This window comes from Mizuhopecten yessoensis, unplaced genomic scaffold, assembly GCF_002113885.1.
Source record: "Mizuhopecten yessoensis strain PY_sf001 unplaced genomic scaffold, ASM211388v2 scaffold9237, whole genome shotgun sequence".
NCBI lineage: Eukaryota > Metazoa > Mollusca > Bivalvia > Pectinida > Pectinidae > Mizuhopecten > Mizuhopecten yessoensis.
In genome coordinates, this window is record NW_018407947.1 from 7,792 (window position 1) to 19,356 (window position 11,565).

At 40.0% G+C, this 11,565-nt stretch overlaps 2 protein-coding genes across 2 annotated transcripts in view; one reads left to right on the forward strand and one right to left on the reverse strand.

Annotated features, from left to right (window-relative positions):
* Window positions 1-88: 88 nt before the first annotated feature.
* LOC110457559 lies at window positions 89-10,771 on the reverse strand. Its single transcript, XM_021508888.1, has 4 exons — window positions 10,636-10,771; window positions 1,733-1,949; window positions 1,485-1,685; window positions 89-320 (listed from the first exon to the last, which is right to left on the reverse strand). The coding sequence occupies exons 2-4, from the start codon at window positions 1,934-1,936 to the stop codon at window positions 174-176; spliced, it is 552 nt and encodes a 183-aa protein (XP_021364563.1). The 5' UTR covers window positions 1,937-1,949; window positions 10,636-10,771; the 3' UTR covers window positions 89-173.
* LOC110457560 (COP9 signalosome complex subunit 3-like) overlaps window positions 10,494-11,565 on the forward strand; it is a gene marked incomplete at its 3' end in the record, with an annotated part of 35,332 nt that continues 34,260 nt past the window's right edge. The window contains exons 1-2 of the mRNA XM_021508889.1: window positions 10,494-10,512; window positions 10,861-10,929. Of these exons, the coding sequence (XP_021364564.1) occupies window positions 10,875-10,929 (55 nt within the window). The remainder of the gene's footprint in view (window positions 10,513-10,860; window positions 10,930-11,565) is intronic.

Here is an 11,565-nt window from a genome sequence, read left to right on the forward strand (position 1 = left end):
AAATATACCCTTCCATGGAGTCCTATACTGAACTGTAGTAAATCTCATGATAGAGGTTTTGTACACACCCTTCCATGGNGATGGAAGTTTTGTACACACCCTTCCATGGAGTCCTATACTAAACTGTAGTTAATCTTTTGATAGAGGTTTTGTATACACCCTTCCATGGAGTCCTATACTAAACTGTAGTAAATCTCATGATAGACGTTTTTTACACACCCTTCCATGGAGTCCATCATCTTTATGGCGTCACAAGCCCCTGGCAGTGCAGGAAGGTCACAGAAAAAACCTTCAGCTTCATATATGGACTTTGCTTTTTTCTGTTCAAAATAGAATCAAATTATTTTTGTTTTATTAAATGGTGTATGAATTGCTAAAATCAATCCATAGGAAGTGGTTTAAACAAACAAACAATCACTCAACAGTCCTATATTGTTCTTTTTAACAAGAGGCCCAGAGGGCCTGTATCACTCACCTGAATGTGTTTAAAATAATTGGTATGAGGTAAAGATATAGCACTCAATGGGAGGTAAGTACATATGAATCTTCAGAAAGATCCATCCAGTACTTGAGATATAGCGAGAACAAACTAGGGGGTTCATACCCACTGTTTATACAAAATTAAGTCCCCTGGCCCAAGGATGCTCCAGAATAAATAAGGATAAAATCCCTTAATCCTGATGGTCGAAGAAGGACACTCACTGTGTATACAAAATTGAGTCCATTTTACCTAAGATCCTCCAGACCAAATTGGGAAGAAATTCCTTCATCCCTATGGCAGAAGAAGGATTTTAAAGATTTACCTCTATTTCCCCTATTGGGCCCCGTCCTTCTGCCCCCTTGGAGACCACACCCACTCCCTATACAAAATTGAGTCCCCTTGGCCATAGGATCCTCAAGACCAAATTAGGATAAAATCCATCAATCCCGATGGTCGAAGAAGGATTTTTAAAGTTTTACCTCTATTTCCCCTATTGGGCCTGCCCCTAAGGCCCCTGGGGGGCCAGACCCACAGTTTATACAAAATTGGTTCCTCTTCACCCAAGGATGCTTCAGACCAAATATGGACTTAATCCTTTCATTCCTACAGAAGAAGAAGGATTTTAAAGAATTTGCTATATTCCACCTATTGGGGCCCCGCCCCTCAGCCCCTAGGGGGGCCAGACCCACCATTTATACAAAATATGTTCCACTTCCCCCAAGGATGCTTCTGACCAACTTTGGTCAAAATCTACTGGGCCGTTCAGGACAAGTAGCGTTTTAAAGGAAAAGTTGACGGACGGACGGAAGGACGATGGATGCTGCGCCATGTCATAAGCTCACTTGCCCTTCAGGCAGGTGAGCTAAAAATCAAAGACAATTTCACGTTACATATACCTATCATGATGCTAGTGAGCTGTCTTAAGATCAACACTTCTAGCTTTTATAAAGAATTCTGTGCAAATTTCTAGATTAAAACTTTCAAATAATTCCAATTGTGATACCTGGCGGTACAGGACATTCTTGGAAACACCTATCCCACAGTTACATGAACCGAGAGACTTCCGGCCAAAATGAAGTAGGTCTCCAGAGACTGACCGCGACGGACGTATTCCAACTTCGGAGCTGGTGGTGGCCACATCTCTCAGGATCATACTAGCTACGTCCGAACGCCATGGTTGAGTGCCATCCACCACAGTGTCTAGATTTTATTTGAACGTGTTGCATGTTTTACGAGTATGAATTACGGTACCTTTAATCCGTTCTTCAGTTTTTCGTACTGGTCTCCCAAATAAAATGTGCGTCGATCTTCCAAGTTTATATACGGTTCTTCAGGGAATGTTTTTGTGTACATTGTCAGAAAATACCCCTCAAAGTCAGCAATGGTTTGGTCCATGTCTACAAGTACTCGTAATCGTCTCTCCATTAGTTTGGATATAACATGTCTGCCAGCCATCTCGGGGAAATAGCTGTGAAAAAAGAAAACGTAATTACACACCATAGATGTTTGACTGCATTGTGTATTATATGTACGATTAGAAAAATGTGCAATTCATATGGAAACACAAACAAGAGGCCCAGAGGGCCTGTATCGCTCACCTGGATATCTAAGCAATCATGGCAAAATATTCTCCAAATGAGATCCAAGGGAATATGCCAGAGCCCAATGCCAATTCTTGTAGTATGTCTGTATTTGATTTTTCATGCTCAGCAATTTAATGTATGGTTATGGGGTGGGGATATCAACGGTTTCCAAGCTGTGACTCAGAAACTAGATCCCTAGGGTTGTGGCCAGACCCCAGGATCAATTCTAATATCATGACTGCATTCTTCTCTTTTTGTCCAGCATTTGTATTTATAGTTTTGGGGTGGGGATCTCAACCGTTTCAATGTTATGACCCAGGGGTTAAGTCTGCAAGGGTGGGGCAGACCCTGGGGTCAATTCTATGTGTATGTGTATACATCTCTTTATACTCAGTAATTGTATATGTGCATGGTTATAGGGTGGGGATCTCAACTGTTTCCAAGCTGTGACTAAGAAACTAGGTCCCTAGGGGTTCAGTCAGTCCCCAAGGTCTATTCTAATACCATGATTACTTTTGTCTCTTTATGCCAAGCATTTGTATATATAGTTTTGGGGTGGGGATCTCAACCGTTTCAAAGTTATAACCCAGGGACTAAGTCTCAAAGGGTGGGGTCAGACCCTAGACCTTCCTGGAAGCAAATGTGCATGCTTCTCTTTATATTCCACAATTGTATATATGGTTATACCGTCGGGATCTCAACCATATGTAGCAATATAGCCATATTGCCCACCTTTGGCCCTGCCCCTCAGCCCCTGGGGGGTCAGCCCAACCATTTGTACAATTTTGAACCTCCACTACCAAGGGATGCTTCAGACCAAATATGGTTGATATCCATCTCTTAGTTCCAGAGAAGAAGTCGCTTAAATCAATATAGCCCAATTGCCCCCTTTTGGCCCTGCACCTCAGGCCCCTGCAGGGCCAGACCCACGGTTTAAACAAAATTGGTTCCCCTTCACCTAAGGATGCTTCAGACCAAATATGGAACAAATCCTTTCATTCCTACAGTAGAAGAAGGATTTTAAAGAATTTACTATGTGTTCCCTATTGGGCCCTGCCCCTCAGGCCCCTCCGGGGTCAGACCCACAGTTTATACAAAATTGGTTCCCCTTTCCCCAAAGATGCTTCAGACCAAATATAGAACAAATCCTTTCATTCCTACAGAAGAAGAAGGATTTTTAAGAATTTACTATGTGTTCCCTATTGGGCCCCGCCCCTCAGGTCCCTCCGGGGCAAGACCCCCAGTTTAAACAAAAGTGATTTCCCTTCCCCCAAGGATGCTTCAGACTAAATATGGAACAAATCCTTTCATTCCTGCAGAAGAAGAAGGATTTTAAAGAATTTACTATGTGTTCCCTATTGGGCCCCGCCCCTCAGGTCCCTCCAATAAACAAGAGGCCCAGATGGACTGTATCGCTCACTTGGATAATAAAGCAACCATGGGAAATTGTTCTTATTACATAAAATCCCTCCAATCGTTCAGTAGAAGTAGGGCACACCTACAATTAATCAAAATTGAGTCCTCTTGGCACAAAGATGCTCCAGATTAAATCCGAATAAAATGCCTTTATTCTAATGGTAGAAAAAGGAATTTAAAGGTTTTACCCCTATTTCCCCTATTTCCCCTATTGGGCCTGCCCCTCTGCCCCCAGGAAGGCCACACCCACCGTTTATACAAAATTTAATGCCCTTAGCCTAGGGGTGCTCCAGACCAAGTTAAGTATACTGGGTTGTTCAGGACTAGTAGTTTTTAAAAGGAAAAGTTGACACGAACGATGGATGGTCATTACAGACTATAGTCAATGGTACATTACAGACTTGTCAACAGTACACAACAGACTAGTCAACGGTTCATTACAGACTATAGTCAATGTTACATTACAGACTTATTATAATAAGTCACAGTACATTACAGACTAGTCAACGGTACACGACAGACTATAGTCAACAGTACATTACAGACTAGTCAACGGTACACAACAGACTAGTCAACAGTACACAACAGACTAGTCAACAGTAAACAGCAGACTAGTAAACAGTACATATACAGACTAGTCAACAGTACACGACAGACTAGTCAATAGTACGTTACAGACTAGTCAACAGTACACAACAGACTAGTCAACAGTACATTACAGACTAGTCAACAGTACACGACAGACTAGTCAACAGTACGTTACAGACTAGTCAACAGTACACAACAGACTATAGTCAACAGTACATTACAGACTAGTCAACGGTACACGACAGACTAGTCAACAGTACATTACAGACTAGTCAACGGTACATTACAGATTAGTCAACAGTACACAACAGACTAGTCAACAGTACCCAACAGACTAACCAACAGTACACAACAAACTAGTCAACAGTACACAACAGACTAGTCAACAGTACACAACAGACTAGTCAATGGTACCCAACAGACTAGTCAACAGTACACAACAGACCTAGTCAACGGTTCATTACAGACTATAGTCAACGGTACACGACAGACTATTCAACGGTACACGACAGACTAGTCAACAGCAGACTAGTCAACAGTACACAACAGACTAGTCAATGGTACCCAACAGACTAGTCAACAGTACACAACAGACTAGTCAATGGTACCCAACAGACTAGTCAACAGTACACAACAGACTAGTCAATGGTACCCAACAGACTAGTCAACAGCACACAACAGACTAGTCAATGGTACCCAACAGACTAGTCAACAGTACACAACAGATTAGTCAACAGTACACAACAGACTAGTCAACACTACACAACAGACTAGTCAACAGTACATTACAGAATATAGTCAACGGTTCATTACAGACTATAGTCAACGGAACATTACAGACTAGTCAATAGTACACAAAAGAGTAGTCAACAGTACCCAACAGACAAGTCAACAGTACATTACAGACTAGTAAACAATACCCAACAGACTAGTCAACAGTACACAACAGACCTAGTCAACGGTTCATTACAGACTATAGTCAACGGTACAATACAGACTAGTCAATAGTACACAAAAGACTAGTCAACAGTACCCCACAGACAAGTCAACAGTACATTACAGACTAGTAAACAATACCCAACAGACTAGTCAACAGTACACAACAGACCTAGTCAACGGTTCATTACAGACTATAGTCAACGGAACATTACAGACTAGTCAATAGTACACAAAAGACAAGTCAACAGTACCCAACAGACAAGTCAACAGTACATTACAGACTAGTCAACAGTACCCAACAGACTAGTCAATGGTACATTACAGACTATAGTCAACGGTACACAACAGACTAGTCAACAGTACACAACAGACTATAGTCAACAGTACACAACAGACTAGTCAACACTACACAACAGACTAGTCAACAGTACATTACAGAATATAGTCAACGGTTCATTACAGACTATAGTCAACGGTACACGACAGACTATTCAACGGTACACGACAGACTAGTCAACAGCATACTAGTCAACAGTACACAACAGACTAGTCAACGGTACACAGCAGACTAGTCAACAGTACACAACAGACTAGTCAACGGTACATTACAGACTAGTAAACGGTTCATTACAGACTATAGTCAACAGTACACAACAGACTAGTCAACACTACACAACAGACTAGTCAACAGTACATTACAGACAATAGTCAACGGTTCATTACAGACTATAGTCAACGGAACATTACAGACTAGTCAATAGTACACAAAAGAGTAGTCAACAGTACCCAACAGACAAGTCAACAGTACATCACAGACTAGTCAACAATACCCAACAGACTAGTCAACAGTACACAACAGACCTAGTCAACGGTTCATTACAGACTATAGTCAACGGAACATTACAGACTAGTCAATAGTACACAAAAGAGTAGTCAACAGTACCCAACAGACAAGTCAACAGTACATCACAGACTAGTCAACAATACCCAACAGACTAGTCAACAGTACACAACAGACCTAGTCAACGGTTCATTACAGACTATAGTCAACGGTACATTACAGACTAGTCAATAGTACACAAAAGACTAGTCAACAGTACCCAACAGACAAGTCAACAGTACATTACAGACTAGTCAACAATACCCAACAGACTAGTCAACAGTACACAACAGATTAGTCAACAGTACACAACAGACTAGTCAACAGTAAACAGCAGACTAGTCAACAGTACATTACAGACTAGTCAACGGTACATTACAGACTAGTCAACAGTACACAAAAGACTAGTCAACAGTACACAACAGACTATTCAACAGTACATTACAGACTAGTCAACAGTACCCAACAGACTAGTCAACTGTACACAACAGACTAGTCAACGGTACATTACAGACTAGTAAACGGTTCATTACAGACTATAGTCAACGGTACATTACAGACTAGTCAACAGTACACAAAAGACTAGTCAACAGTACACAACAGACTAGTCAACAGTACATTACAGACTAGTCAACAGTACCCAACAGACTAGTCAACAGTACATTACAGACTTTAGTCAACGGTTCATTACAGACTATAGTCAACAGTACACAACAGACTAGTCAACAGTACACGACAGACTAGTCAACAGTACCCAACAGACTAGTCAACGGTACATTACAGACTATAGTCAACAGTACACAACAGACTAGTTAACAGTACACAACAGACTGGTCAACAGTACACGACAGACTATAGTCAACAGTACACAACAGACTAGTTAACAGTACACAACAGACTAGTCAACAGTACCCAACAGACTAGTCAACGGTACATTACAGAGTATAGTCAACAGTACACAACAGACTAGTCAGCGTTTAATTACAGACTATAGTCAACGGTACACAACTATAGTCAACAGTACACAACAGACTAGTCAACAGTACACGACAGACTATAGTCAACAGTACACAACAGACTAGTCAACGTTTAATTACAGACTATAGTCAACGGTACATTACAGACTATAGTCAACAGTACCCAACAGACTAGTCAACAGTACACAGCAGACTAGTCAACAGTACACAACAGACTAGTCAACAGTACACAACAGACTAGTCAACAGTACATTACAGACTAGTCAACGGTACATTAAAGACTATAGTCAACGGTACACAACAGATTAGTCAACAGTACACAACAGACTAGTCAACAGTACACGACAGACTTATTATAATAAGTCAACGGTACATTACAGACTAGTCAACAGTACACAACAGCCTAGTCAACAGTACACAACAGACTAGTCAACAGTACACAACAGACTTATTATAATAAGTCAATGGTACATTACAGACTAGTCAACAGTACCCAACAGACTAGTCAACAGGACACAACAGACTAGTCAACAGTACACGACAGACTAGTCAACAGTACACGACAGACTAGTCAACAGTACACGACAGACTAGCCAACAGTACACAACAGACTAGTCAACAGCTCCTGAAATCAAGTAACAAGGTGGCAGAATATCACTCACGTGTTGCATGTTCAATGTCAGGATGTAAGAGACCGCGCCGAGATGTCACATTCAGGTTGTCGGCGCGGTTATCGGTCTAAGGGAGATAACTCTAACCAAAATTCACCACAAAGTAACTACTCAGGTTATCAAAGCCTGATACATTGCAGTGCCTGAAATGGCCGGTCGCCCACTCGCCTGAGGCGACCACTTTCGTGTCAGGGCGACCAGAAGTTGTCCAAAGACAACTAATTACTGGCCCAAAATAAAACGTCTGGGCGACTGCCCTACACTCCTGCTAAAATTCATATTATCGTAATTTTAAAAGTGAAGCAGACAACATTTGGCATGATTTCCCGGTTAATACAAGAATGGAATAAATGTGATGTTTAACAAGCGGAATACAAACAAACTCCATATCGTTTCGTTCCGTTTGAAATTCCCCCTGCTATTTTGTACTAACCCAGGAGCCATGTTTTAGAAGTAGGTCAGACATGGACATGTATTTTGAGTGTTCTATTCCTTAATATATTATATATTTGTGTCTGTGGTATACATATGGGATATATATTACAGGAACCGTGAGTAGACATCGTTGTCATGAACTGTGAACCACTTAATTGAGTTTTTCAAGCCGATTTAGTTCCGCCTGGATTTCGGGCAGAAACTGCATCAAAGAATTAGTGCTTCGGAAATGAGAGGTCGCAGTCGGCAAAATCATATCCGATAGAAAAAAAGGCCGACCAGCGGCCTGTCATGTTATAGGAGTACCGTCAAAGTATTCCAAGTAAGTAATATTTTGTCTTCAATCCTTGATTGTCTGTGCAATTTTACAGAGTGTCAATCAATCATAGCCAATACTGACTGAAGACATCGAGCCATATCAAATTGGGATCATGTGAAGACTGACTATTCTGACGACGAGGAATACAGCTCTGAAGCAGGCGTCTTTAGAGCAATGTGAAGGGAAGGACTTATTGAGGAATAGAAATAATAAATTATTGGTCCTTCTTTGTTTTTCTTTACGTTTTACATTTTTTTTTTTTCGGGCACTGCATTGCATGTCCCAAACTAGAATACAGAGCCTCAGTTTGGGACCCTCACAACACCTGTTAATACAGGGACCTGATAATTGGTTACAGCTATAGATATTTGGACCTAAACTGAGGTGTACATTATAACAGGGATGTATATGTGGAGGGATACGCAACTTCCTGTTTGCCTTAGTAAATATGTTACAAGTGAGGTTGGCTTATCTCCCTTGATCGGTGTCCTATGATACGCGCCCCCTAGCGGACAAGTTATGGCTTCATCAGAACGTGGTTGAAGCGTGAAATTGGTGTGTAAACAAACCAATAATACAGAGTATTACTACATTTTTTGTTTATTTTGTTGTTGTAGGTTGTTGGTGGAAGTAGTAGACAACAGTATACACTGTGGTGTCACAGGACCCTAGGTATTGATTTATTGCCATATTTTTTCATTTTCTGTGACTGTGTTCAACGTCAACCGGATGTTGTTTTTTGAGATTTGAGATTTTGTTTTGCTAACCCAACAAAGTTGTGTTTCCAATTCCTCCCCAACGGAACGGTTTACATTAGAATGAAGTATATCCATGGAAAGCTTAATTAATTAAATTTTGTATGGGTATAATTTTATGGCGGCGAGTTATTATTAATTAATTTGTGTTATTTTTGTTTCAAAATGAGCCAATGTTTGTATCACTTTGCATCGGAAATGGCGTCATTTTCAGTGAAACCATGTTGTCATCTTGCTGTTTAGATCAAATTTTCTTCCAATAAATTCCACCATTTTTCAAACAACGGATATCAATAAAACTTTTTTGTAAACATTTGAAAATTTTGGGTGGAAAAAATCTCATTACCACCCATTTTATGTTTCCATTTTCTTCCAAAGTATTTAATCAAGCTTTTCAAAATTCACGGCAATGTAAAGTTTAATCAATTTTATTTTGTAAGGAAGTAGTCTTACGGCGGTGAGTTATTATCAATTTGTGTTATTTTTGTTTCGAAAAGAGCTACTGTAATATCACTTTGCATTTGTCTTTTTCAGTAAAGCCATGTTTGCATCTCGCTGCTTAGATCAAATTTTCTTACAATAGGCCTATATTCCACCATTTTTCAAATGTGGGATATCAATAAATTAAAAATATGAATAATTTTTGAAGGACTGTTATTTGTGGTATGTCAGTGTTTTTGTTTTAATTGGTCTGGAAACTGACCACTACAGTACTGTGGCGGTACCCAATCTGGGACGGTACCCAATCCGGGACACTTGTGGGAAAGGGTCAGTAATGAAAATGGCACGTAATATATTAATTAACAAGCAATTTTATTTTTGTAATTTTTATTTAATGATACTCTGAACTGTATGCCGACTTATTTGACTGCCGAATCTGCGCGATTACAGGGGTGTAAGATTTAATATATTGAGTACTAGTCCACTACACATCCCTGTCAAAATCATCGTCTGAAATGTCCGACTCACTATACTCTGTAAACTCTCCAAGCAAGTGTTCTAAATCTATGTCATCATCCCAAGACAGAAAATCAGACGTGGACATGATGAGACAATTTTAAAAGCGCTGAAGGATCCGATCGTGAAATGCTATGAATTAACAGACTCCCTCAAGAGTCCAAACCAAAATATAGCACAAACTCAAGATACAGACGATAATATCTCCCGACACAACTACTGTACAGATAGACATGGTGGCAACGATAACATTTCTCCTGTAATAAAATGAAGACCTACTAATACACAGCCCAGTAAACTTGGATAACCGCAATCAAAACACTTCGATCAGCGATGTGTTGACATGACACCGGAAGCAAGTGCGAGTATAACCTGACACTAGCGCAGACCGCCCAGAGTAATAAGCCCTCGATGACTTCACGGTCCAGTGAACAAACACAAAAGCGACGATAAGTGTTCGCCACTGGACTCGGAGTTGCAAATTCCCTCCACTACACAACCCTGATTATAAGTAATATTTCAGGTTTTAGGGGTTTAGATAAACTTTTAGTAAATTTGTGCCATTTTGTTGTTTCGCTCTGAAGAGACAAGATTTAATACATTGCTTAAATCTAAGGTTGTCATCAATGCTTACCAACCAATCAGAGTACACAAATCGCCAGAATTCTTCTTTCGTTTTCTGACTGTAGTCGTCTACGTTGTTAAAAATACCAATATTCGTATTTTCGTAGTTTTCTCCAGAAGTCATGACGGTTAATAATTCATTGTCATTGATTCAAAATAATTTATAGTTTGCTTTCATTGAAACTAGTGTATGGTCTCTAAAGATCGTCTTTAGATTTCTTTTCATTTATTTAAGCGACACCAACAGCAATGGCGGGTGCACTAGAAAATTACGTGAACACGGTCCAGAATTTATCATCACAGGGTAAATATATTTATGCCATTACGATAACGTTACATGCCACATTTTTCAAATGCAATAGTAGTGAGATCTATGGAAATAATATGTTTTACGGCACGGCCGTTAGTGAGGGCGGAGCCAGGTTGTACTGTAAATGTATCGGAATCGGTACTGTACTACTGTAGTACTCTTTCAAGCATTGAGTGATGTGTTGAATTACTAAATCATACCTACATGTATAGCTATACACTGTAATATGTTTTACGGCACGGCCGTTAGTGAGGGCGGAGCCAGGTTGTACTGTAAATGTATCGGAATATCGGTACTGTACTCTTTCAAGCATTGAGTGATGTGTTGAATGACTAAATCAGACCTACATGTATAGCTATACAGTGTATATTACAGTTAAGTTTCCTTTCTTGATTTCTTTTTGGCTGACAAGATGGTTGATATCTTGAAGTTTTCCGCCTAGGCGTATGATGACATGACATTAATGTGAGAATGCGAAAGGTTCATTAGACTCTATATAAGTATTTAAATTTGCACCTCTTAACTCCATTGCAAAAATCAAGTGCAGCATATTCTACAAAGACATTGAAATAAAACATATTAGGATGGATATTGTTAATCATGTATAATAGCATAGTTATCTGATATCCA

Bases quoted from the DNA above. Each gene is read 5' to 3' on its own strand.
- LOC110457559 (XM_021508888.1), bottom strand. From the start codon at position 1,936: ATGGCTGGCAGACATGTTATATCCAAACTAATGGAGAGACGATTACGA. The intron at 1,686-1,732 runs GTACCGTAATTC...TTCAAATAAAAT, and splicing joins AACTGAAGAACGGATTAAAG to CTAGACACTGTGGTGGATGG. The intron at 321-1,484 runs GTATCACAATTG...TATTTTGAACAG, and splicing joins AGAATGTCCTGTACCGCCAG to AAAAAAGCAAAGTCCATATA.